General features: G+C 46.8%; 1 protein-coding gene across 3 annotated transcripts in view; it reads right to left on the bottom strand.

Moving 5' to 3' along the window:
- TOX2 (TOX high mobility group box family member 2) overlaps window positions 1-26,551 on the bottom strand; it is a 130,469-nt gene that overhangs the window by 46,315 nt on the left and 57,603 nt on the right. For 2 of the 3 annotated variants that reach the window (XM_080814286.1, XM_080814285.1), the window contains exon 3: window positions 478-723. In XM_080814286.1, the coding sequence (XP_080670412.1) occupies window positions 478-723 (246 nt within the window). Of the gene's footprint in view, window positions 1-477; window positions 724-4,415; window positions 4,692-26,551 lie in introns of those variants that run through there. The other variant, XM_080814287.1, reaches the window with a different exon arrangement.

Raw genomic sequence — 26,551 nt, forward strand, 5'->3', positions numbered from 1 at the left:
AGATTAGTGGTTACCTAGGGCTGTGAGTTCTGGGGGGTTGAGAAGGAGGACTAAGGGGTGTAGGATTTCTTTGGGGAGTGATAAATGTTCCAAAATGGACTGAGCTGATAGTCATACAATCCTATGTAAAATCTAGGGAGTTGTCCTCTTTAAATGGGTGAACTGTACAGTGTGAGAATTGCATCTCAGTAACGTCATCGTAAAATAAAAATAAAGATGAGATTATACTATTACAAATAACAGTAAAACAAGTAATACCAAGATACTATAGACAGAGCTCCAGAAGTTACCTGTGTGAAGATGTAAATTACCCTCTATGCCCACCCCTCATATTCTGCAGATCCCATGCAAACATCCAAGCCCATGCCCCACACACAGGCAGAGGGTGCTCATCAAAACACTGGCACTCTGCTCCCCTCTCAACCCCCTTCCCTGCTGTATCCAGCAGAACCATGGGGAGGGGTGTGACAGACTCACCGTGGGCAGCTGGCCTGACAGCAGATGGCTGTCCTGGGCCAGCATGTTGGACACCATGATGGCTGGGAGGTCCATGGCCTGGTAGGAGTAGGCAGGGAGCAGTCCGTTGGGCGTGAGGCTGTGGCACAGTGAGTGGTAGCCAGCTTCGTGGTCCCCCAGGTGCAGGAGGGATGGCTCAGGGAGGTTGGGAGGTGTTATCGGGGGGATCTCATAGTCTTCGTTGCTCTCGCTCTGGCTGCTGTAGGTCTAAAACATCAAAAGGGCATGTTGTTGGGGCTCAGTGTCTTACAACTGGAGAACATGCTTAATAGCACTAATAATAGCAACAAAATGGTAACAACTTCCTGACAAAGGAAAGAAGGGATGATTCCTATGGAAGGCAGACAGTCAAGATGGCCCTATGACTTGGTAAGATTCCTGCCCCATCTCCAAATGGGTGTTCCCTCCCACTAGAGGGTCTGTATACAAAAACCTGGCCCCCTGGAGAGTGGGACCAGCTCTTGTTCCCACCTTGTTCATTTCCATGAGTCCGTCTTCCCACACTCATCCATTTTAGAGACAGGAGAATCCAGGAAAGTGGCCCATCCATGGTTAGTCCAAGAGTGGGGAATGGACTGAAGTATCCTGATTCCCTGCTTGGTGGTCTTCCAGGGCAGTTGGACACCTTCCCCTTGTGTGCCCTGAACACCCAGCCCACCCGGGTCCTGTCCTGCTTTTTCTCGTCTTGATAAATGGTACAAAGGCTCCCCCAGAAGCACAAGCTGGACACCTTCCTCTCCAATCCTTGTTTGTTTGCTTTCTCCCCTCACTGCACTGACCAGGAAGCTCCAGCACAATGCTGAATAGAAATGGTGAGAGCGGGCAGCCTTGCTTTCTTCCTTACCTTAAAGATCTCAATGTTTTACCACTAAGTACAATGTCTACCATAGGTCCTTAGTGATGTCCTAGAACAGCATGAGACATGGCTAGTTTGTCAAGAAGGTGTTAATTTTTCTTTCAATTGTGCATGCTTTGTTGTTGTTGTTTTGCTTCTTTGGACTCCTTTTCCCTGCATCTACTGGAAGCTCGAGCGATTTTGCTCCTTTAATTCAGTTAATATGGTAAATCACTTCACTTGGTTTTTCTAAGGTTAAAACAGCCTTGCATTTCTTGAATCAATATCTGTTGGGATTTGAATCTAACTCAATGGAAGACCCACAGCTGGTGACTGAGATTAAAAGAATGACCAGGAGAGGGGACCCAAGGAAGACTCAGTCCCTCTCGATCAAGCTTAACATTAGGTGGAAACCACGTCCTGATAGGTCTCGGGTCTGCTGAAAACAATTTCCTTGAGCCTTTTTTTTTTTTTCAATCAAGGAATATGAATATCTAGCATTTAGTGAGCACATAGTATGTGCCAGGTGCAAGCACTTTACAAACATTTAATCAATTAATTCTTACAACATCCCCATGAAGAAGATTCTGTTGTTTTATGCCCATTTTACAGATAGAAAAGCTAAGACCCAGAGAGGGGGTTTTACTTGCCCAAAGTCACATAGTTAGAAAGAAATCTCACTCCAGTTCCCTCCCTCCTCCTCTAATTTACATTATCTGCAAAGGAAGATACATGTTCTTGTCTGTAACACAGATCCTAGGAATCTTGGTCCTTTGTAGACTCTCTTGGAGAATTAGGGAGATAATCCACACCAGGGTGAACACACTCGGGGAATTAGAGACACATCCCGGCTCATATCAGAGACACATTTGTAATTAGGGAAACATAGGAGGCCATTATAGATATGCATAGGGTATTAGGGACACGTGTCTACCTTGACATGGATGTCTCCCGGGTTCCCTAGTTGAATGATTTTTTCCTGGCTTTATTAAGATATACTTGACATATAATTAATCTCTAATTCTTAAAAGAATCCTGTGTTTATCCCAGGTTGACAGATCAGAAAATCAAGATCTAGAGGCTTCACCCAGGTTCAACAGTAGGAGGAAACTGGGTCCAATCCACCCCTTTCTCCCATAACACCGCAATGACATCAAGGAGTCTCCAGGCACAAGTCCTCCACGCTGAGACTCTCTTCACTCTGCACCCAGTGCCCACCCTCGAAATAAATACATTCTGAACACTCCATGTTTAAGAGCTAGTATGTCTCTACTGGAGAACGGGGGAGGGTGGAGGGAGAGAGAAAGGAAGAGTGAGGAAGAGAGAGAAAGAGAGAACCCTTCAAACATCTTAACATGGTCACCCTAGGGAGGATGAAAATGATTTTTTAAGTTTTGATGCATTTTGGTGCACATATGTGGGTGTTAATGTGATTTTGTCCTTAGGCTCATCTCCTCCAAGATAAAGTGCCCACAAGTCAACTGGTATAATTATATGGTTAAGGTATGAGTGGTACAGGGTTTGGTGAAGGGAGTTTGGTGAAGGGAGAGGGGGGCAGGATGGAGAAGGGGACAGAGTACCCCCCAAGTAATCAGAACTGGGTGGAGGAGAGAAAGCACGCCGTGCCCCCCTCTGCTCCTCCATGCCTGGCACCTGGCTAAGTACCACGATATGAACCCAACCACCCACCCCTTCTCACCCTCACCAAGAGAGCTGAGCAAAACTCTGGCCAAATTTCACCAGAAATCATGGTCACCAGCTCTGTGATGTCTTCATGCCCCCGGGATCCACTCTCCCCAAACTTGTTCATTTCCATGGCGGTTCCCCCCAGCCTGTCTTCTTTCCTCATCCTCCAGCACCCTCTCTACCCACTCTCCCAGTGCAGATGACCAATCACCCTCGACTTCCCAGGGAAAACAGAAAATAACCCTAACAGCATCCTGATGCCAGAACCACAAACTTGCACATTTGGGACCCACGTGCCCTCTTTGGATGAGGGAAGAGCCATCCCTCCTTCCTAAAGCCAGCCTCCCTGTCCATGTACCGAATGATCTTCCCCCTCCCCTTGCCCCTCTGTCCAAGGACCTCGGACATCCCACGAACCCTTCTTGCTCCTGGCTCTCTGGCGTCCCCTCCGCTGGACCAGTCTCTTCAGCACTGAAACATGCTAACCTCTCTCTGGTCTTACACACTCCCCCACCCCTCCCCAGCTGCCACCACCTCCTCCCTTGTCTTCCTGAAAGGGCTGTCCTCACCTCTCGGCCCCTCTTCTTCATCTCCCGCCCACTACACAGCCCCCTGGGACTTGCCTCCTCTACCCCCAAGGCCTCTACCCTCCAGTGGCCTCCATGGCTCCAGATCCAATCAGATTTTTTCAAACCACATTTCACTCAGGGATGTTGGTCCAACTGATCCCTTCCCTTTCACGTGAGAACGCCCCTCCTTTAGCATCCACGACCTCATGCTGCCCACGTTCTTGCTCCCCCTTCTCCTTCTCCAGTGCCAACTCCAACCTTCCCTGCTGGAGGTTCTCGGCCTCAGTCCTGACTCTTCTCCTTTCCTGCTCTATACCCTCCCCCCAGTTGGGTCTCAGGCTGAGCTTTAATTCCCATCTAGGAGCCACATTTCCGCTTTCAGTCTTGGTACCATCTGAGCTCCAGATGTGCGCATCTAAACACCTCCCCCGCCCTAATATTCCCACCTGGGGTCTCACAAGCATTTCAAGGGCAGCGTGTGCAAAGCTGCAGCCACATTGCCCTTCCCCACCCCTGCACCTGTGTCCCTCATCCGGTCCTCCGCGCAGTTAATAAAGACACCAACTTGGGGTTTACCCTCGGTCACCCCTCAAATCCAGTGGAACTCCTCTGAACTATCTTTTAAATCTACCTACCTCTCTCCATTCCCACCACCACCACCCTGGTCCAAGCCACACCATCTGCTACCTGGACAACCCCCACAGCCTCTGCCCTGCTCTCCAGCTCTACTCCCCCAAAATCTGTCCCCTTCATGTAGCCTGAGTGGTCTCTAGAAAGATGGTCACCTCACCACGCCACTCCGTGCTTACCATGCTTTCATGGCTCCCCGCTGTCCTGAGGATAAAGTCCACAGTCTCAGACACGGCCCTGTCATCCTCACATGGCTGCCCCCCATGACCCCTTTAGACCCAGTGACCTTGCCTGCCTCCAGGTCCTCGCGCTGGCTGTTCCCTCTGAGGGAATGCTTAGCTCACCAGGCATGCTCCCTTCATCTGGCTCATCCCCCAGTAACAGGCTGGTTTGGAGGACTTTGCCCATACTCTCTAGAGGGGGTTAGAGCCCAGTGCACAGTCCCAGGAGGCTCTGCATTCCCCTCGGAAGCACTCATCGAACGTGTAGTTAACGAACTGCTTGCATAATTATTTGTTTAATGTTCACTGTGAGTCCTGCCAGGACAGCCCTTGTTGGTCCTGCTTCCCAGAACCTGGCACAAAGTAAGAGCTCAGAAATAATTAGCTGAATGGATGAATGAGCCAGGCCCCCGGGCGGACGCCATGAGCATACATCTCACTCCGTGATGGCCCTAGACATGGGCGATATTGGTCCCTGAGGCACAGGAGTACAGAGTGTGGTCGAGTACCAGAGCGCCTGGGTTTGAATCCTGGCTCTGCCACACATGAGGTGTGTGACTTTGGGCACACTCCTTAACCTCTCTGCCTCAGTTTCCTCATCTGTGAGAAGAAGGTATTAACAGCAGGTGCTACAGGGCGGCTGTAAAGAGTAAGTGAGTCAACACAGGGGGCCTGCTCAGGACACTGCCTGGTGTGGAGTCAGCCCCCTCGGTGGCAGCTGTCGTTGTTGCCACTGCTGCTCTTCCTCCGAGTTTCAGAGACGTTAGGGAATTTCCCCAAGAACACACAGCAAGTAGACAGCAGCTCACGCATTTGGTACCCTCGCCGTGAGCATTCTGAACTCCTCACGTCCCAAGCCTGCGTGCCGTGGGGTGATGTCTTGAGCCTGACTACCATGATGGGCTGGGGGCTGACTGGCTTTAGGTGGGACTCAGCCACGGGTATCATATCATCCCAGAAAGCAGGGTCCCAGGAAGCCTCCCCCAACTCCCCTGCCCAGCCAGCAGCAAGACTCCCCTCCCCACATTCCCCCGCGGCAGCCCTGTGTTTGGGCTCCCCCCAGGCTCCCATACACCTGCAATTATTTTTGATTCTTTACTTACCTTTTACTTGTGTCCCCCGCCCCCAATCCCAGGCTCCAGGAGGACAGGGGTAAGACTGTCTCGTCATCAGTACCCAGCACAGTGTGTGGCACATAGTAGGTGCTCAGTTAGACTATGGTAAATGTGCACACAAGATGGGGACTGTGCCAGACTTTAGGTTTAGAGCTCCCCTAGGTGTGTCTGTACCTGTCCCTCCTGACAGACGTAAGTCCTTCAGTCACCTGCGGCTTGTGCCCCTCCACCACCACCTCCCGGGCCGTCCACCTTGCCCGCCCCCAGCCCCCAGAGCAGGTACTGGCACACAGTGCTAAATGACTACACAAGTCCATTCCTTTCGTTGAAAAATGAAAACCTCAACACACTGGAACCAGCCCAACCAACCAGAAGCCTTTTGCAAAAATAAGCATCTGTTGCATCAAAATATTGGAATAACACAATTATGACAATCCATTTAAAGAGGTGATTAGCACACTTAAAAATAACTAAACATGCAAACAGTACATGCCTCCCTCGAACGTAATCAAATCCTAAATGGATGACACCGGAATACCGCCCACTCTGTGACTGCTTCTCACGGAGCACCCACTGTGCGCCGGCCGCTGGAGCCAGCTTTCCCACGTGCATTCTCCAGCAAACCCCTGTCAGTTCTGCAAAGAACTCATAGGACTATTCTCTCCGTTTTGCAGGTGAAGAAGATGAGGCTGAGGAAGTGAGGGTGTCACATACCCAGAAGTCTTGGATGGGACCAAACCCAGATCTTGTGACTCTGAATCCAGCATTTTCCCCACACTGGGTCAGAGGTGTCTTCAAGATTCCTTTCTCACGCCCCCTAAGAGACGGGTTTCCCTGCCTCCACTCTTGCTATGGTTTTTTTCTCCCTTGGGGGCCAGAATCATCCTGCGAAAATGTCAGATCACATCACTCCCCTGTTCACCACCCTCCGGTGGACCCCTTGTCACTCAGAGTAAGAACAGAGCCCTTATAATGGTCTCCTACCCATGCTGTATGGAGTGCCCCACCCCCACCTCCATCCCCCTTACAACCCTGACATCTGCCATTCTCCCAGTTCATGCCACTCTGGTCATGATTCTGCCTCAGAGCCTTTGCACTGGCTGTTTCCACTCTCTGGAACATTCTTGTCTCAAATACTCACACAGCTCATCCTTTGCTGCTCATGTTTACTTGAATATCCCCTTCCCAAAGAGTTCTACCCTCACTGCTCAATTTAAAATCAGCCACCAGCCATGCTCCATTTTCTGTTTGTTTTAATCACTTTTGTGTGTTTATCAGCTTCTAATGTTCTTCATATTTTATTGAGGTATTTCCTATCTCACCCCACTAGAATGTCAGCCCCATGAAGGAGGACGTTTTCATCTGTTCTGTTCACTGCTGTATCCCAGTTTCTTCAACAGTAATGAGTGCTCAGGAAGTAAACGGATGAATGAACGAAGAAGCAGATAAACTTCTCACGAAACGCCAGAAGCAAGAGTAGGAAGAAAATGAACGGCCTGGCAGACCGTGAAGATTCCCCCTTCTGGGGGAAGGCTTGTCTTGGCCGGGACCCAAGGGTAGGATGGGTGATTTGAACCAGAGTTCCTCTCTCCCTAGATGTGGTGCATGAAAAACCATAACTGACTGTCCTTTCAGGCAAGTGGAAAGAGGAAGCACTGAGGCAAATGGCAGGGCCAGCATGTGGAGTTTAACGACATGCAAGGAGGTGGAGCTCCCTCACCATACAGAGGAGGGTTAGGAGGCAGCTAGAATCACCTACTCCTCAATTCCTCCATTTGTGCTTCTCTTTCCAAACTAAGGAATGGAAATTCAGAGCAAAGCAATATGCCTGGGGTAGAAGGGGCAGGCAGAAGGACAGACTGCCATGCTCTTCATTCACCAGGAAGGGAAGGATGCTAGGCTGAGCCCAACATGTGGCTTGCCCTTTTTGGTCCGCGAAGACTAAGGCTTCTCCCGGAGTTTCTAGGAGGAGGGGTCTTCATTAAACTTCGAACAATGAAAGACCGTGGACTCTGAGAAACAAACTGAGGGTTTTAGAGGGGAGGGGGGTGGGGGGATGGGTGAGCCTGGTGATGGGTATTAAGGAGGGCACGGATTGCATGGAGCTCTGGGTGTTATAAGCAGACAATGAATCCTGGAGCACTATATCAAAAACTAATGACGTACTGGATGGCAACTAACATTAATACATTAAAAAATAATAATTAAAAAGAAGGGACTCCTTGAGTCAGAGGAGTAAACAAGGGCAAAGGGGAGGTCTCCTGGCCTTGAGGAGGGGACAGAGAGGAAGGAATCTGAGAGTATCCAGCGGGCCAGAAGACCACTGCAGGGATAACCTTATGTTCTATGAAATTATCAGAACATACTCTTCCACTTACTACAACAAAATAAAATAACAAACGAATCAAAACTCATCCAAAGGAAGTAACACATACATACCATATATATACAGACACATATGTACGTATTCTTTTAAATAATCCTTTCTGAAACAACTACTCAAAGCTCAAACCTAGAAAATGGTTTCAGAAGGGGGTGCCTGGGTGGTTCAGTCTGTTAAGCATCTGCCTTGGCCTTAGGGCGTGATCTTAAGATCCTGAGATCCAGCCCTGCATCAGGCTCCCTCCTCAGTGGAGAGCCTGCTTCTCCTTCTCCCTCTGCCTGCCACTCCCTCTGCTTATGTGTGCTTTCTCTCTCTGTCAAATAATAAAATCTTAAAAAAAAAAAAGCCAAGAAAGGCATTCTAGAAAGAGTGGTAAGCTCAGAAATCACTACAGTTTATATCAATTCAAAATAACTGTCCCCCAGTAAGGTGACTGCAGGACTTAATGTGACTATTTCATAAGGACTCCTAAAATAGAAGAGATATAGCATGGAATTATAAAATTTATAATGACCACAGACTAAAAATCCAGAGGATTTCAGCTAGAAGCTCTGTCTTCTGTAAAGAAGGAAATTACAGATGCTGATTAGTTTTCTACACTGTAAGGAAAATTTGTTTAAATATGTTTGTTACAATTTTTTAAATTTACCGAGGTGAAGTTCATGTAACATAAAGCTAACCATTTAAAATTTCACACTTTGGGGCATCTGGGTGGCTCAGATGGCTAAGTGTCTACCTTTGACTCAGGTCATGATCTCAGGGTCCTGGGATGGAATCCCATGTCGGGCTCCCTGCTCGGCGGGCAGTCTGCTTCTCCCTCTACCTCTCCCGCTCCCCCTGCTTGTGCTCTCTCTCTCAAATAAGTAAATAAAATCTTTAAAAAAAGATTAACTATAAACAAATAAAAATAAAAATGAACACGTCAATGGCTCTTAATACATTCACAGTGTTCTGCAACCACACCTTCTGTCTAGTTCCAGAATGTTTTCATCACCCCAAAAGGAAACTTCATACCCATGAAGCGGTTTCTATTCTCCCTGGACCCTCAACCTTTGGTAATCACCAATCTGCATTCTGTCTCTGTGGATTTACCTATTCTGGATAGTTCCATGTAAATGGAACCACATAATATGTGACCTTTTGTGTCCACAATAAGTGAACCTTTTGTGTTCAGTTAGCATGATGTTTTTTTTTTAAGATTTTTAAAATTTATTTATTTGATAGACAGAGATCAGAGAGAGAGAGAGAGAGAGGGAGAGGAGGAAGCAGGCTCCCCGCCGAGCAGAGATCCTGACGTGGGGCTCGATCCCAGGACCCTGGGATCATGACCCGAGCCAGAGGCAGAGGTTTTAACCCACTAAGCCACCCAGGCGCCCCAGCATGATGTTTTCAAGACTCATCCATATTGTAGGGTATATCCGTACTTTATTCCCTCTTATGGCTCAATAATATTCCATTGTATGTAAATACCACAATTTGTGCATCCATTCATCTACTGGCAGACATTTGGGCTGTTTCCAGCTTTTGACTATTGTGACTAGTGCTGCTTTGTATACATATATTATTTAGAGTCCCTGTTTTCAGTTCTTTTGTGTGGATAAGGAGAGTGAAATTGCTGGGTTTATGGTAATTCTATGTCTAACTTTGAGAAACCATCAAACTTTTTTTCACAGTGGTGGCATATTTTACATTCCTACCAGCAACGTATGAGGGTTTCAAATTCTTCACATCCTCACCACCAATAACCATGTTCCACTACTTTTCTTTATAGCCAACCTAGGGGGTGTGAAATGGCATCTTACTGCAGTTCTGATTTGTATGAACTAGTGATGACTAGTGATGACTAGGATGGTGAGCATCTTTTTCATGTGATTCTTGGTCAATTGCATATTTTGTTTGAAAAAATGTCTATTCAAGTCTTTTGCCCATCTTTAAATTGGATTGTCTTTTTGTTGCTGTATTAAAGAGTTCTTTACATATTCTAGATACAGACCCTTAGAAGATATGTGACTTGCAAATATTTTTCTCCCAATCTATAGGTTGTCTTCTCACCTTTCTCACAATGTCCTTCAATATACAGAAGTATGTAATTGTCATGAAGTCCAATTTATTTATTTTTTCTTCTGTTGCTCATGCTTTTGATGTCATACCTAAGAATCTATAGCCAAATCCAATGTCATGAAGGGCTACCCCTATTTTCCTCTAAGATTTTTATGGTTTCAGCTCTGAGTCCATTTTGACTTATGTTTTGCATATGGCAGGAGGTAGAGTCCCACTTCATTATGTTGTTGCCCATGGCTATCCAGTTGTCTCAGTACTATTTGGTAAAGAGACTATTCTGTCCCCACTGAATGGTCTTGGCACCCTTGTCAAAAATCAGTTTGGCTAGAGATGCAGGGGTTTATTCCTAGATTCTTTTAATTCTATTCCATTGGTCTGTGTATCTGTCCTTAGGATAGTACCACACCATTCTGACTATTGTGGCTTTGTAGAAATTCGGAATTGTGTGTTGTGTAACTTTGTTCTTCTTTGGTGAGATTTTTGTGGCTATTCAGGGCTCCGTGCAATTTCATACATATTTGAAAGCTATTACATATCTGTCCAAAAAGGCTGGTAGGGATTTGATAGGGAGATTGTACTCAGTCTATAGCTTGCTTGCATGATATTGGAATCTTACCAAAATTATGACTTCCAATCCAGGAACAAAGGATGTCTTTCCCATTTATTTAGGTCTTCTTTCATTTCTTTCAGCAACGTTTTTTAGTTTTCAGTGTTCAAGTCTTTCACTTGTTTGGCTAGATTTATTCCTACATATTTTCTTCTTTTGGACACTATTATATATGGAATTGCTTTTTTGGTTTCCTTTTGGAATTGTTCATTGCATTGTATATAGAAACACAATTGGTTTTTGTGTGTTGATCTTACACTTTGAAACTTTCCTGAATTCATTTATTAGCTCTTTTTGTTTATAATTGTAAGGGAAAGCAGAAATTCCACACTGTTAGAGGAACCAAAACAAAGGAAAAGAAAATAGAATTGGAGCAACCTAACAAAAATCTGAAAAGAAAATAGGAATGAACTATAAACTCGGTAATAAAGAACCTTCATAAGATGACAGTAGTAATTAGATGTTACTAATCACAATAAATATGAATGATTTTAATCCCTTTATTAAAAGATAAAAGATTAATATTTTGATTAAACTACATAAATCCAACCTATGACATTTATAATAGGAATGCCCAAAATAAAATGACACGGAAGGTTAAAAATAAGCTGATACATAAGGCAAATAAAAAGCAGAAGTGGCAAAATTAATAACAAATGAGGTATAATTTAGGGCGAAAGCACCGAAGGAACTAAGAGGAATACTTCGGTTGATAAACGATAATCCACAAAGAACAAACGACAGATGTAAACTTTTATGTAGACTGATAAACCACAGCAATATAAAATGTAAAAGACTGTTTAGAAGTACAAAGAAGATTCAGCAAAACCATAAACACAAGGACACATGAACAGCTATCTTCAGAAACTGACAAATCCATATATAACGTAGAAGAGTTGAAAAACACAATTCACCCTCTTGATTTCTTCCCCTATTTATTTTTTTTAAAGATTTTTATTTATTTGTTTGACAGAGATCACAAGTAGGCAGAGAGAAAGAGAGGGAAGCAGGCTCCCTGCTGAGCAGAAAGCCTGATGCGGGACTCGATCCCAGGACCCTGAGATCATGACCTGAGCCGAAGGCAGCGGCTTAACCCACTGAGCCACCCAGGCACCCTCTTCCGCTATTTAAAGAACACGCATTTTTCTCAAATGTCCATGGGACACTTGAAAAACATGACCATGTACTAGCTACATAGATAATCTCAAATTTCTCCAAAGGAAGAAATGGTATAGCCCACACTGAACTATCTAAATCCACAAACCTAGTTTTTAACAAGAGAACAAAGAAGGCAGAGGAAGAAGGAGCAGGAAAGAAATGGAGGTAAGCAGAGGCTTCTAAAGCCTGGGACACTTTAAAGGCCGTCTTCTAAATAACTTTTGGGTCAAAGAGGCAATCGCAACTGAAATCACAGACAATGAGGACACTACCTGACAACACCTGCGAGAAGTGAACAATGGAAAATTTGTAACTATTGACCTAAGTGAATTTATTAGAGGGAAGAAAAACAAACAAACAAAAACAATAAACTCAATACTCAACTCAAGAAGCTAGACACAGGAAGAAAATAACCCAAAAGTCAGTAGAAGAAAGAGTAATAAAACAGATAGTGAATTTTATATAAATTCAAGGAACAGCTGGGTGTTTTTAAAAGGCTAACAAATGCAAAAACCGCTGAGGAAAAAAAAAAAGACAGAATACCCAAAAGGGAATGAAAAATATATTGATTCTTTGAAAGTCAATGCAAATTCCTTTTTAATACAGCATAAAGCTAATTTTCATTCACGTTTATTATTTACAGCTTAGTTCTATTGTTTAAATCTTCTAAAATAACATTAGTTTTCTTTTTCTGATTGATCCTTGGTCTATGAGAGTGGTAAAAAATGTCTACCATGGTGGCAATTTGATCCATTTCTTCTCATATATCTATTCATTTTTGCTTCCTCCGTCTCAGAACTATGTCGTTAAGTATTTACAAATGAATGATATCTTCTTGGGGAAGAAATTTCACAACTTGATGGTTTCCTACTTTATCCAGTTCATGCTTCCAGAAGGTTCTCAGATGGACATTTGGACTCCCCTTCCATCACCCACCCCAACGCTGCATAAGAGAAAGGGGAACCTGGAGGAGTAGAGGAGCCCCACCTTCCAGCCCAGTGAGAAAGGCCCCAGTGGCACAGCTGGTTGGGACTCAGGGTGCAGCACTAGAGAGGAGGTGGCACCTGCCTCCCCGGTGAAGCCCGGTGAGAAAGAGCCCTGGGGAGGACCCAGCTCGTGTGTCCAGGGTTGAAAGGCTCAGGAGGACACTGGCGCTGGTAAGTCTGGGGGAGATGGGAGGATGGCTGGAGCTGCCTGAGCTGGCAGGGCCAGGAGTGATTGACAGAATAGAAGAGAGAGAGAGGATGAGGGAGAGACAGAGAACAGTCTGCATGTACGTGGTTTGGCAAGGCAAGGGTGCGCAAGCGGTCCTGGGAGCACGTGACGGCTGCGGAAGGCAGCCAGCTGAAGGCATCTGAAAGGGTCCCACCCAAGACAGTGGCCTAGGAGGGTACGGAGGCCTCTGCAGCATGAATCCCATCCCCAGGTGGACCAGCGGCGGAGAGGCCGTAACAGGTGAGCTGTGGCCGGGATCCCAGCTCAGTGGGCCTCATGGGAAAGAACCGGTATGGGAAAAATTTGCTAAATCAGGGGACACGGATAGTAGGACATCCGTCAGCAAGAGGCTCTGACCCTACTCCTTGAACCCCACCTCACCCTGCCCGACCTAGCATCTCCCGCAGCAGCAGAGGAAATGGGGGTGGAAGCGCAGGTGACAGGCCACCCTCATCCCCACTGCCGCCCAAGGCCACGAGCCGGCAGGAAAGAGCAAGGGATGGACCTCTGCCTTCTTGCAGAAATCCAGGCTGCTGAATACATAACCCGAGGGACAGCAACAGGACCTCGTGTTGACACAGGACTTCGGGGTTCCGGGTGCTTTTATGGATTTCCAATATTTTTCGCAAAAAAGGCTTCCCGTTTCTTGGAATACATAATCAGGGAGTACTGGTTTTTGGTTTTTTTTCTTTTTCTTTCTTGTTTTGTTTTTTGTTTTATTTTGTTTTGTTTTTGATCTGCAGACAGAATATTGGCCTTGGAGTTAGTCTGACCTCGGGGAATTCCAGTCCCACCACTTACGCGCTAAGGGACCTCTGGCACTTTATCCAAACTGTCTACTTATCTGCAAAACCCCACCTGACAGCTGAGAGAATTACGCAAGGAAACAGATGTGAAAATACATAAACAGAAAATCAACACGACCCCTCCTCCATGCCCAGGGAGGGGGGAAAAAGACGTCAGGTGGTAAAGCAGAACAAGTATTAAATATCTTTTCCACTGTACAGACGAAGAAACTGAGGTCCGAAATGGCAAAATGACTTATCCAGAGTAACCCAGGTTGCATTTATGGGAACAAAGACAAGATGCTCTATCCGGAGCCAACACATTCTCTACCACTATTCACGCCCTACCAGCACGCACTTTAACCCTGACCGGCCCAGGACAGTCCTGGTTTATGCCTCTGTCCCAGGGTAATTTTTAGTACCCCTTTAACTCTAAAATCATCCTGGTCTGGACAGTAAATGACATAGCCGCCTTACCACCTTACCATTTCCGCAAGTGAAACCCACACCCCGTGAGAACATCTCAGCGAAAAAGACTGTCATTCAATTCAGGGTCTCCCGGCTCTGTTTTCAGAACAAGGAAATTGGTACCTTATCCAAACCTGAGATCCCATCCACCGGAGCAGGGCATCCAGCGTTGTAACTGATTCTGTGTACAGCGATTTTATGAATTCAGTGGGGAATGCAATGCAATTTTGTCAGGTTTGTCTGTGTCCATAATGACCAAGTCAAATTAATCATCTTGGATAATACCCCTGTGTCGCCCATCGCAGAGATGTGTAATAGAATCTTTCTGATTCATGTCTCACAGTACATCAGAGCTGGAGTATCGCCGCACTTCTGGAAATCAGTACAATTATGCCTTCTTGCTGGGCCATCATTCCCCACCCCCCCTACTCAAAATGCTTCTTAAAAATACATAAATAAACAAACAAATAAAAGCTCATACCGTATATAAAGAAAATGGAAATGAAGAAGTTAAAGTTAAATGTGGATTCTGGAGGTAGGGGAGGAATGCAACATCCTTTGAAGCCTTTATTTACAGGCAACGTGGCGGAGGAGGGAGAGTAGACACACCCTGTTGGTGGTCTTGACCCTGAAAACCTTAGATCAGAGCAGTCAGAGACATCACAAAGGGACCAGGGCCATCAGTCACATTACTATACCTGGGAACAAACATGATGGTTATCCCTATGTGTTTCAGTTTGGGAAATTCTCTGTCACTCTAAGGTTCAGGTAGTTTTCTGGACTGATACCAGTCAGGGTATCAGGGTCAGGCCTGGCGGCTGGGCGGTATTTCTGGAAAAACTGAGCCATGAGTGGTGGAGTTCCCTTCCCCTTTAAGAGGAAACAATCTCAACAAGTAGACAAGCTGAGGAGAACTTGGGGCCACAGCATCCGAGGGAGAGGGGCCGGCCTGAGCACTGGGCTCCACCCCATTTTACAGATAAGGAAGCCCACTTTCCCAATAAGTGGCAGAGTTTTATTTTTATAATATATTTCTTGTAATCACATATCCATCTGCCTCTTTGACACCTTCCCTTGGGCATCCTAGAGGAGAGGTCAGCAAACTTTTTCTGCAAAGAAAATAAATCTCTTGGGCTGGTGGGTCATACAGTCTCTGTCCTTATTTAGCTCTGTTGCTGTAGCATGGAAGTAGCGGCAGACAACATTTAAACGAACAAATACAGCTGTGTCCCAACAAAACTTTATTTACAAACAACCAGGGGAGGACCAGCTGTGGCCTATGGGCCATGGTTTGCTGAGCCCTGTCCTGGACGTGGTTTTTCTTCCCAAACTTCTTCCTTCGAACACACAATATCTGTGACTTAAAAAAAAATAATACATATCGCCTATTCCCTTCACCCGAATGTAAATTCTCTGTTTGGTCACTGATTAGCCCAAGACCAAAAAGAGTGCCTTGCCCACAGTAGGCCCTCAATAAACATTTGCTGAATGAAACAATGCATGAATGAATGAGAATCCAGGGCCTGGACTGCTGCACTCACAGTTGTATTTCTAGCACCTAGAAAGTTGCCTGACACAAGGTAGCTACTCAGTAAATATTTTTCTGAATGAATGAACACATGAATGAATTTACTGATGATCTGCTGTTACATATACAGGGCTGGGCTCTTCACCACCTTCCCTGTAAGCTCGAAGAAATCAACAAATGCCTGAACTGGGCTTCCCCTTAGAAACGCTTTTCAGAGTGAAATAATTCTCACCTCACCCCTGAGGGTCTCCTGGTTCTCTGTTCTCACCTTGGAATCCATCTGCCTCTGAAGGTGCCAGAGTCCCAGCTCTGCCCCGGATAGACTGTGTGACCTTGGGAAAGTCACTGCCCCCATTTTAGCCCCAAGCTACACCACGTGAAAAGAGGGAATTGGACCAAGGGATTTTTAAACCCAAATTTAATCCATGTATGTCCCACTAGTTTGCAGGTACACAGGCGGACATGAGGCAGTACTAATTTAAAAGCATTTTAAAATGATGAGTAGGCTCTCCAGTTGTTTCCGTGTTAAAATAGCTTCTGGGGGGAAAAAAATCTATTTGCAGTCAGTCTTTTTTTCTATCTCCACCTTTTAAAAACTGTAGAAGTGCCATCATCTAAAAATGTGCCAAGCCAGCTGCCTGGTTATGAATGCGCCCAAGTCCTCAGAGACTGGCCTTTGTGAGTTCTCTGAGGTCCTGTGACAATACAGCTAAGCAGGCAAGTCCCCCAGTTCATGCTGCTCCAGGGACACTGCCCAGCTCAGACCCTTCCAAGGCTTACTGCCTTCAGAGTAGGGTCCCAGTATCTGTCTGGCTTATGACACCTCCTGGACCAGATCCTGCAACATCACCTGACACCCGGCACAGTGAGCCCACTGCCCCCCCCACCCCCCCAGACAAGACATACTCTGGTATCACCAGGCCCCTGGATGTGCTAGACACTCTGCTTGGGCCACTGTGTCCTCAGGTGACATCTGCTCATGCTCAGGATTACCACAACACCCTTGTGCCTTCCCAGGTGGTGGAACCAAGGAATAGGCCTGGCATTCTAAGCTTACTCTGAGCAGAATGGAGCAAAGCCTCCTCCTGGACCCCATGCTCCTGTTAATATGCCCCAAAGCCCTAATAGGAAACTGCAACCCAGAGCTCATCCACTCCCCTAAGGCTTACTAAGCAATCTCTGGAAGGCAAGGTTGTGCAGTCCTGCTTCTCTGCACTTTTGTTCAAATAATAATAATAGCAAGAATTTGTATACTGTTTACAATGTGCTAAATGCAACCCTGTTCTTTGGATTTTTCACATATTAATTTATTAGTCTTTGCAGCAACTCTATGAGGCAGGTGCCATTATTACATCCATTTCACAGAGGAAGAAACAGAAGCACTGTGATGTGAAATTCGATAGAAGTCATGTAGCTAGGAAGGGAAAGAGCCAGGTTCCAACTCAGAAGTCATGCTCAAGCGATCTGACTCCCCGCAACCACCCATGAGCTGAGCAAATCTCCCTTCGGTGGGGCCTTTGGATGAGGCTGCAGCGCAGATCACTACACAGACAGCAGCCTCGTGAGAGGTCTGGAGCGGGGGCACCCCGCTAAGCCAAACCTGGGTGTCTGACCCTCAGGGACCACAAGGTGACTAACATGGGTTGTTTTTACATTTAAAAGCTGAATTCATGAATTGGTACTCTTAGTGACCATGTGATTCTGCAACTTTATAAGTAGCAGGGACTGGGCGCCCTCAGAGGAACACTGAGCCTCCATGTTGACTGTGTCCACCAGCAGCTCCCGGCTGCCCCTTCTCCCGCTGATCGCTCCTCTCTGATTGTACCCAGGGCGGGCCTCCATCTGGGCTCCCCGATTCCTCTTAATGCTTGGGGAAGCCAGTGTACCTCAGGCTATGCTTTTCAGTCTAAAATGTGCACACAAAGCACCTGCAGAACTGGTTAAAATGTAGGTTCTGATTTACGAGGTGGGGGTGGGACTTGAAATGCTGCATTTCCAACAAGCTCCAGGTGAGGCCACTGGGCTGTGGGTCAACCTGTGGACAGCAAAATCTTAGGCATTAAAAGCATAGACTTGGACCCAGACAGACCGTGGCTCAAATTCCAATTCTGTCACATCCCGGCTAGGAGCCCTGAGCTTCTGAGAGGTGGAAAGACCTACCCAAGGTCACATAATAAATGACAGTTACCTGGAGCCCCCAACAGAGCCCTGTGTTCTGACTTCCAGCCCAGAGTCTTAAAACTATAGCTAAAGCCACCCGCTGAGCCCTGGGCCTGGACATGTCTGTCTGCGTTTGTGTGTGTGTGTGTGCATATCCCCATGCGCCTCTACACGTGTGAACGGATGTGTCTGCAGACATGCACCAATGTGTACATCAATGTGTCTAACCATCAGCACGTGTGCCCGCGGGTCTGTGAGAGCTGTCCCTTCACTCATCCCTTCCCTCACGCCCTCAGTTCCTCCTCTGGCCTGGTCCCTGCTCCCAGGACACCAACAGTCCAGGAGGGAGGCAGCCATCAAACAAATAAATACAAATAAAAATCTAATGTGTGTGTGTGTGCACGTGTGTCATTCATAACAGCCGCAATAACTGGATACTAGCATTACCTCCATTTCACTGAGGAAACTGAGGCACCAGGAGGTTACGTGGCTTGCTCAGAGTCACAAAGTGATGTTTAATGTGTGAACAGGCACCCATCAGCGAGCATGTCTATGTGTCTACATGTCACGTGCACGTACATACTTATGCGTGACCGTGTCTGTGTATAAGCATGTGCACACATGCGCATCTTCAAATATTCCACAAACAAGACTTCCTGGCACCACAACACAGCGTCACAGAAACACACACATGCACACACACTTCCTTTTTTCAGGGGATCGTATTTTCAGTCATTTCCTAAGGCTCCATCCACAGAGAAATAGGAGCGAGGTCGGGTCCGTAGAGCCAAGCAGATCCGGGGAAGCCCATTCTACCTGTTTCCCTGGGGCGAGCCACGGCTGGAACAATTTCACAGTTCATCATCCGTTATGAGGCGAAAATAGTCCTTCCCCTCCCAGCAAGTTAAATAAATTGCCCAGGCTATGAAGGGCTAGTCTGCCCACACCCCTACTGGGAACACACGACACAGGACGTCTGGCTATGGGTCCCCTTCCCCATCTTGCCACGTCTCTAAATATGGAGACATCTGTGCAAATACCTTGAATTCTTTTTTTTTTTTTTTAACTCTTATTGCAGCATAGGGTAACCAGCAGAAAGTCCTAAGTATACAGCTCAAGGAGGAATCCTCACAAAGCGGACAGACTTACGGAAATAGCACCAAATAAAGAAGAAAACCGTATCAGCACCTCCAAAGCCCCTCCTGACTCCTCACGACCCACGCCCCAACCAGGGCAAACACGATTCAGATTTTTTACCACCATAGCTTCATTTCACCTGTTCATGTGCTTTAAGTAAATGGAATCATCCAGAATGTTCTGTCTGGGGTTGACTTCTTCCCCACACCCGAGTGTCTGTGAGATTCGTCGGAGCATCAATCCTTCTCGTTGCTGCGCACTATTCCACGGTGTCAGACTATCCCGCCATCATTCATCGGTCTGCTGTGCATGGGCATTTGGGTTGCTTCCGGTTTTGTGCTTTTATGAAAGGGGCCACTGTGAACGTTCTTACGGATGTCTTTTGGTGAACAGATGAATGTGTTTCTGTTGAATGAACACCCAGGGGTTGGATGGCAGGGTCACAGAGCTTTAGACGCTGAGAAAAGGTTTTGCAAAGTGGCTGTGCCGATTTACACAACAACGTATGAAGACATTCTGGCGAACAGGGTATTTCTGTCTTTTCCATTTTCTACATTTGGTAGAAGTATCAACAAGGCAGAAGTTGGGGGGAGTATTTAATAAATTCAAAATGCCCCCTCAGGCCTTCTGCTGTCCAGTTTGTGTTGCGGTCTCCGGCGAGCATTTATGAAGGCCAGCAGCTAGCTCAGAACTGCCCACATGAATGCATCACGCAGACACCACCTCTAGCCACAAGCCACCCTCCCTCAGGGCTGTCCCAGCCCGGTTAACAACCAGAAGAAGCCCGGATCAGCTTCCAAGGCCTGTGCTGTTACAGAGAACTCTGCGGTTTCCTCAAGGGGTCAACAGACCAGCCCACCTCACAAAGCAAAGCCAGACTGCCACAAGGCCCTCCTTCCCCATCTCCAGAGCCAACAGTCGTTCACACGGCCCACCTCCCAGTCCTCGCCCAGCCTGGCCCAGCTCCCCTGGAGGCCATGCACCCCAGCTCCCCCAGGATCCTGTAAGCCACCCTCTTAATGGCTCAGTGGCCCTGGGCGGTGGTTCAGACTGTGTCATCGGGCAAACAGGTGCATCTCGGGGGCCCGAGGTGCTGGCCTGAGGTGAGATTTCTGTTTCTGTTTACCTGAAGCACAAACGTCATCTTACTCATTCCACCCCAGCCCGAAGTAACAAGTTTTCACAGAATAGAACTACCAAACATTCTCCTAGTTCCCTCCCTGTTTTGCTTTTCTCCTCCAAGTTACAAATTCTAAAAACAACAACAACAAAAACTTTACCAAGCTCCTATCATAACCAGCCCTGGCCAAGCTGATTACCTTATATCCACTTAACTAATCCTCTCAACTAGTCTACACTACCCTACAGGGGAACACACGACATAAGACTTCTGGACCTAGCTTTCCCCTATGTCTAACTATGCTAAAATACTTAACGAAGCTACACCCACTTCTTGGCTTACTTAACTGCCAGGAAGGTAGTAATCGTCCCCTTTGACAGCGGTAGAAAGTGCAGCCAGGAGAGGGTGGGCAGTGGGGTCAAGGTCATACAGAGAGAACAAGGCAGAAGGAGGTAGGGGTCCCATGGACCACAGACCTACTGCTCACTCCCATCTGGGTCCCTTGTGCTCCACATTTTCCTAGGAACTGGCAGGATGAAGGATGCCAGGACCAGCAGAGGCGACCCCCTCACGCCTGGATTTTTGTTCTCCATCAGAGCCATGAGCTTGGAGTATCTGAGAGACAGAGAAATGGGCTGTCTAGGCCCCAAGAAGGCCTTTTTATGTTAGTGTGACTGAAAGAGGCCTAATAGCCCCCGCTGCTCCCGGGAGCACTGGGCTGGAGGACCGTCTAGTGGAGGGGGCCGGGAAGGGATCGCACATCTTCAGTGAGCGGACAATGGGCAGGAGGCATTTTCTACTACCTTTGTTATTTGAAGGGGAACGTTTCTTGGCACATTTTAAAAACAAGATATTTCCAATATCATCTTTTCAATTTCAACCCTTCACACAATTTGATTTGCATCAGATAAAATAGTTGACCAGTGGGGCTCCTGGGTGGCTCAGTCGGTTAAACATCAGATTCTTGGTTTCGGCTCAGGGCATGATCTCATGGTGGTGAGACTGAGCCCCATGTCAATCTCCATGCTCAGCAAGGAGTCTGCTTCAGATTCTCTCTCCCCCTGCCTCCTGCTCATTCTCTCTCTCTCTCTCTCCAATAAATAAAATCTTAAAAAAAAAAAAAATCTGACCGACCCTCCCGCCTTGCTGGTATTTCTGATGCCTCATTGACTCCTGTGCCTACCACATCTGGGGCGGATGACCTTGGGCAAGTTGTTTTATTTTCTTGCAAATAAGTTTTTTCATCTGTAAAATGGATACTTTAATAACACCTCTTGTAACTCTGCCATTTGCCATATATCAAGCACTGTAATAAAAACTTAGGATATAGGGGCAGCTGGGTGGCTCAGTGGGTTAAGCCTCTGCCTTCGACTCAGGTCATGTTCCCAGCGTCCTGGGATCGAGCCCCACATCGGCCTCTCTGCTCAGCAGGGAGCCTGTTTCCTCCTCTCTCTCTCTGCCTGCCTCTCCATCTACTTGTGATCTCTATCTGTCGAATAAATAAATAAATAATCTTTAAAAAAAAACAACTTAGGATATAAATGCATCTTATTTGCTTCTCCCTGCATCACTTTGAGGAACTTCTAAATACAAAATTGGGGTTCAGGAAAGCTGGCTGACTTGTCCAAGGTCACCCAGCAGGGATACGCAAAGACCACGACTCGAGGGGCACCTGGGTGGCACAGTCGGTTAAGCAACCGGCATCTCTTTATTGTCACCAGGGGTGGGCTGGAATCTCACTCAGAGCCACTGACCTCCATCCGTAAGGCCCCCTCAGCCCTGGGACAACTCAGCTATGTTGGGGAGGTGAGTCTCTGGCATGTTGGACAGACCACTGTCCTTCCTAGAGACTCAGGCTGGGGGGTGGAGTGGGGGGAGGAAACCAACCCCTTGGCCACAGATTACAACCTAGAAGGTCTCTCAGAGACATGGATTCAGTCCCCATTCACAGATGCAAAAAAACCCAATAAACACAGAGAAGAAGCAGGCAAATGACCTACCCAAGGGTACATGGTGAAGGAGGCTGAAAAGGGTCAGACCCAGGCTCCCAATTCTCCAAAAGCTAAGGACCCAGCGCCATTTTTGAAAGGTCCCACATCTGGCTTCATTTCTACTTCTTGATGCTAGCCTTCACATGGCAATGAACAAATGTTGTTAAAGCAGACGGCTCTCCTACACTCCCCAGCAAAGACCCAGGCCCGGTCGAAGATGCTGAGTTCAAGGTGGCTGAGAGTGGGCGAGGGGTGCTGTTTTAAAGAAAATCCTTGCAATTACATTTCCAACCCACTGCTGTTCCCTCCCCCAACCCATAAACTTCCTGCAACATCTTCATTGTTTCCATCCCATTTAGAGAGACGGAATGTTTCCAGGGATTCAATTTCTCTCATAATAGTTGGAAGGAAACAAAACTATATGCTGTAAACATGTGCTGCATTGTATGGAAAAGACCTTTACTACGGGGGAGGCGGAGCAAACGCAGACCAAGGTGCCCCACCCCCAAATCCGTTCCCTAACCCCTCCATGCCTGCATCCTTGAACATTTAAACATCTCACAGCCAGGAACATAGAGCTCTAAAGTGAATATATTTTTAGCCCCTGGAATGCAAAATGAAGCTCTGTGAGGTATAAGAACCAACTCTTTCTCAGCAGTTTTCTCTCAATGAAAACAAGAGAGGCTCGTCCATTTTTCTAAGCACGTGTGTAGGACTGATGAGGGAAAGCTCATTACTTCCGTCTGACATATACTCAATTCTCTCCATACACATAGGATGGGTTTTTTTTTTCCCTCCTTGCATTTTATTCTCCAGCTGCGAAATGATATTAAATTTCATCAGATTTGAACAAAATCTATGGTCTTGAAACTGTTTCCTTCAAGACCCCCTCATATTTATTCAGAATTCATGAATCATGTTCGGATAACACAACCATAATTATTTTTAAAGTGTGATGTTTGTGGCTTTAATAGGAAATGCTTGCAAAAGGCCTTTTCTCTTTGATTGTTTGTAATCTTAGCAGTAATCACTGCCATTCCCTTCTCGGCACCACAGCCAGCGAAACACAATTTCATTTTAATATGAATCGCGAGCTCTTCACCCAGGTTTTAATTAAAGCAATAAAAGCCGTGTCGTCCCTACCCTTTATGATGTACACAGACTCAGAGGCCAGAGTTACTAAGCCCAGAATCTTCTATTGCAGCAAGGACAGAGGGCCTCCTGCCTCCCAATGCATTTACTGTTTGTGCATTTATTTCCAGTGCATGGTTTTGTAAAGACTCAACCACCCCTCTCTCTGTCTGCTCTGCAGTTTTCTCGTCCGTAAGTTGGGATAGCAACAGTACTTACCAGACAGAGTTCATGGAAAACATTTAGCTCTAGTGTCTGAGCCCAAGGAAGTGCACTGCGCATGTCCCTAACATCAGCATCATTGGTATTGGTATCTGGGCTGGGAAAATCCAACAGACCATCTGCCTTCATAATTCACCTAAGGACTAGGCTGGGATAGATACCAACCCAGGTGAAGGAAATGGAGCAGATGGAACCTGGAACTTGGAGCTCTGGGCTATTCCCCACTCCAGGTATCCTACATGGTCCCTGGCTGGAAGGATGCTGCACCCTCAAGGTGTGAGGATGGTGCCTGGGAACTGCAGCTGTGACTCTGACCAGCTCTGGCTTTCAGGGTTCCTGGTTATACCCTCCACACAGCCTAGGAGTGTGCCTGATCCAATGGTAAGAAAAATGGACCAGGCGTCCCTGGTCTTCTTCCTTCTTCCTTCTATGAAGGAAGGTAGCTGTCCACTCACAGGGGTGTGCAGACCCCACAGCAAGAACCTGCTTAACTCCAAGTCTTTGCATGCTTGTGCACGCCAGGTGTGCTGTGAGGCCCTGTGAGGCCTCACCGTGTAGCATGGGGAATCCTGGCCTTTGTGGTATCACTCCAGGCAAGCACACATCATCCTGCTACATTCACAAGGGACACAAAAACCTTGCACCCTGCCCCAACCAGCAGTGCTCATAGTCGGTGGTGCTGACCGTGCTCTGCAGGCCCTAGGGTTCCCCAGGGAGCACCTCAAATGTGAGCCGCCTGCACCTCTCCCCTCTCAAAGAGCCCCTGGGCCCACTGGGATTCCTACTCTAAGAAGAAAAAAAATTCCATCTCCCCAGAGCTTCTTAGAACACGCCTTCCATTCACTTCCTGTCTCCTCTGTGGATCAGCTGCCCATTCCCCCACTGTCCACGTAGCTCAGGTCGGAAGGCAGGTTTGACATCCTCCTGCCTTGCCGCTGCCCCACCTGGACCACTGCCTGTCTTTCCTACAAATCCCACCGCGCCTTACTCAGAGCTCCATCAGTATCTGGCCCCACGAGCTGCCCACACACCTCCTTCTTGTCCCCCTACCACTCCATGCTCTCAGCCTCAGCTCTGGGGTCTGGTTTCCCATTCCCCCCCCACCTCGGCACCATTCTGGGTCTCTACAGCTCAGCCAGCATGCTGCTGCTGGGCTCTGCTGACAGCTGCCCACTCCCCGGATGCACCCAGGACCCCATCAATGCCCACAGCTGCTTCTCTCGGAATCACCACCCACTTCCCACTCCATGACTAAGGTATCCTCACTGCCCAGCACCCTGCTTGGGGACTCTTGGAGCCTGGCCCCCCTCTTATCTCTCCTTACCCAGCTTAGATTCCCTGGTTCTTCATTTCCACTCTCTTCTGCACAAAAAACTTGAGCGTCCTTCTGATACACCTGCCTGACAAATCCTCACCGCAGATTCATCCAACTGTCCACCCCCATAGCACCTGCACAAAGAGCTCTGTCTCCCACAGGCCACACAAATATCCCAGACCTTCTCCACCCCTTCAGACCCTTGGTGCCCTGACTCAGCAGGTGACCTGTCCACAGACCTCTCAGAGAAAGCAGATGCTTTCAGGTACAGATGCCCTCTGCTCCCAAAGAAAAATCTACAGAGACACACTCCTTTCCCGTTTGTCCCCTCTCCTGGCTAAGGCCAGAGTGTCCATCTCTGGGCAGGACCCAGTCCCTCCCCAAACTTAACCCATCAATTAACCCTTTCCTCTCCTGAACCCCATGCTTTACCCTTTCTCTTGGATGCCTTCCATTGACAACCAATATCCTAAAGATTCCCTCATCTTAAAAAAAAAAAAATTAAAAACCCCTCTTTTGGAGTCCTCATCTCATTGAGCTATGGCCCTGGCCCTTGTCCTGCACAGCCAGACTTCACACGCACGACACAAGTCGTGTCTACACTCCCTCTTTACATCCTCACTGCATGCTTCCTTCTCGATCCACCCCAGGACCTGCACAAAGTCAACCACCCATCAAAGACGCTTTATCTGAGATCCACAATGACTTTTTTTTTTCCCTTAAAACTATCGGACACATTTCAACTCTTATTCCAACCAAACCCTCAGGAGCATTTGACCCTCTCCTTCTTGTATACATTTTATGCAACTTTATGAAATTATAATACATCCCTATGGTCTAAAATCTAAAATATAAAAAGATACAATGAAAATTCTCTTTTCCACACCTGTCCACGCGCCCAGTTTCCATAACACACACACACACGCACACACACATATATGCACACACACAACGTACAAAGCCACTATTAGTAGTTCCCATATATCCTTCCAGAGTTGCTTTCACCAAACACAAGCACCTAGAAACAGTCTCACTACCTTTTTTCACAAATGGTAACCTACTAGACTTACTTGTTAATCACCCTGCCTTTTTCAATAAACAATGTATCTAAAGAACTTCCCTATCTCTCCAGTTTCTTCATTCTTTCTTTAGAGCCCCAAGTAGTCCACTTGATAAATGTACATAATGTATTTAACCAGTCCCACATTGTTACATATTTGGGCTGTTGCCAATTCTTCGTCATTACGCCAATACCAAGACCAGTAATCTTGAAGACACCATTTCTCAGGCGAGCAAATGTATCTGTAGGATATGCTTCCAAAAGGGAAATTGCTGGGTTAAAGGTCAATGCATTTGTAATTTTGATAGATGTTGCCAGCTTGCTCTCCATAGAGTTACAGCAATTTACTCTCCCTTCAAGCACTGTATGAAAGTGCCTGTTTCCCCACAGGAGCTCCAACAGAGTCTATTGTCAAACCTTTGCATTTTTGTCAGACTAAGAGGTGAGAAATGGTAGTTTTGTTTCTTTTAGGAACTGATTTTTACATCTTTTCACAAACTTAAAATCCATTTGCATTTCCTGTACTGAAACCTTATTGATTCATATCTCCCACATGTTTTTCTACCAGGGTTTTGAATTGATTTCTGGGAACTTTTTTAAAAAATTTATTAACATATAATGAGTTATTCGTGTCAGGG

Source organism: Martes martes (genome assembly GCF_963455335.1).
Source record: "Martes martes genome assembly, chromosome: 9".
In the NCBI taxonomy this organism is placed as follows: Eukaryota; Metazoa; Chordata; class Mammalia; order Carnivora; family Mustelidae; genus Martes; species Martes martes.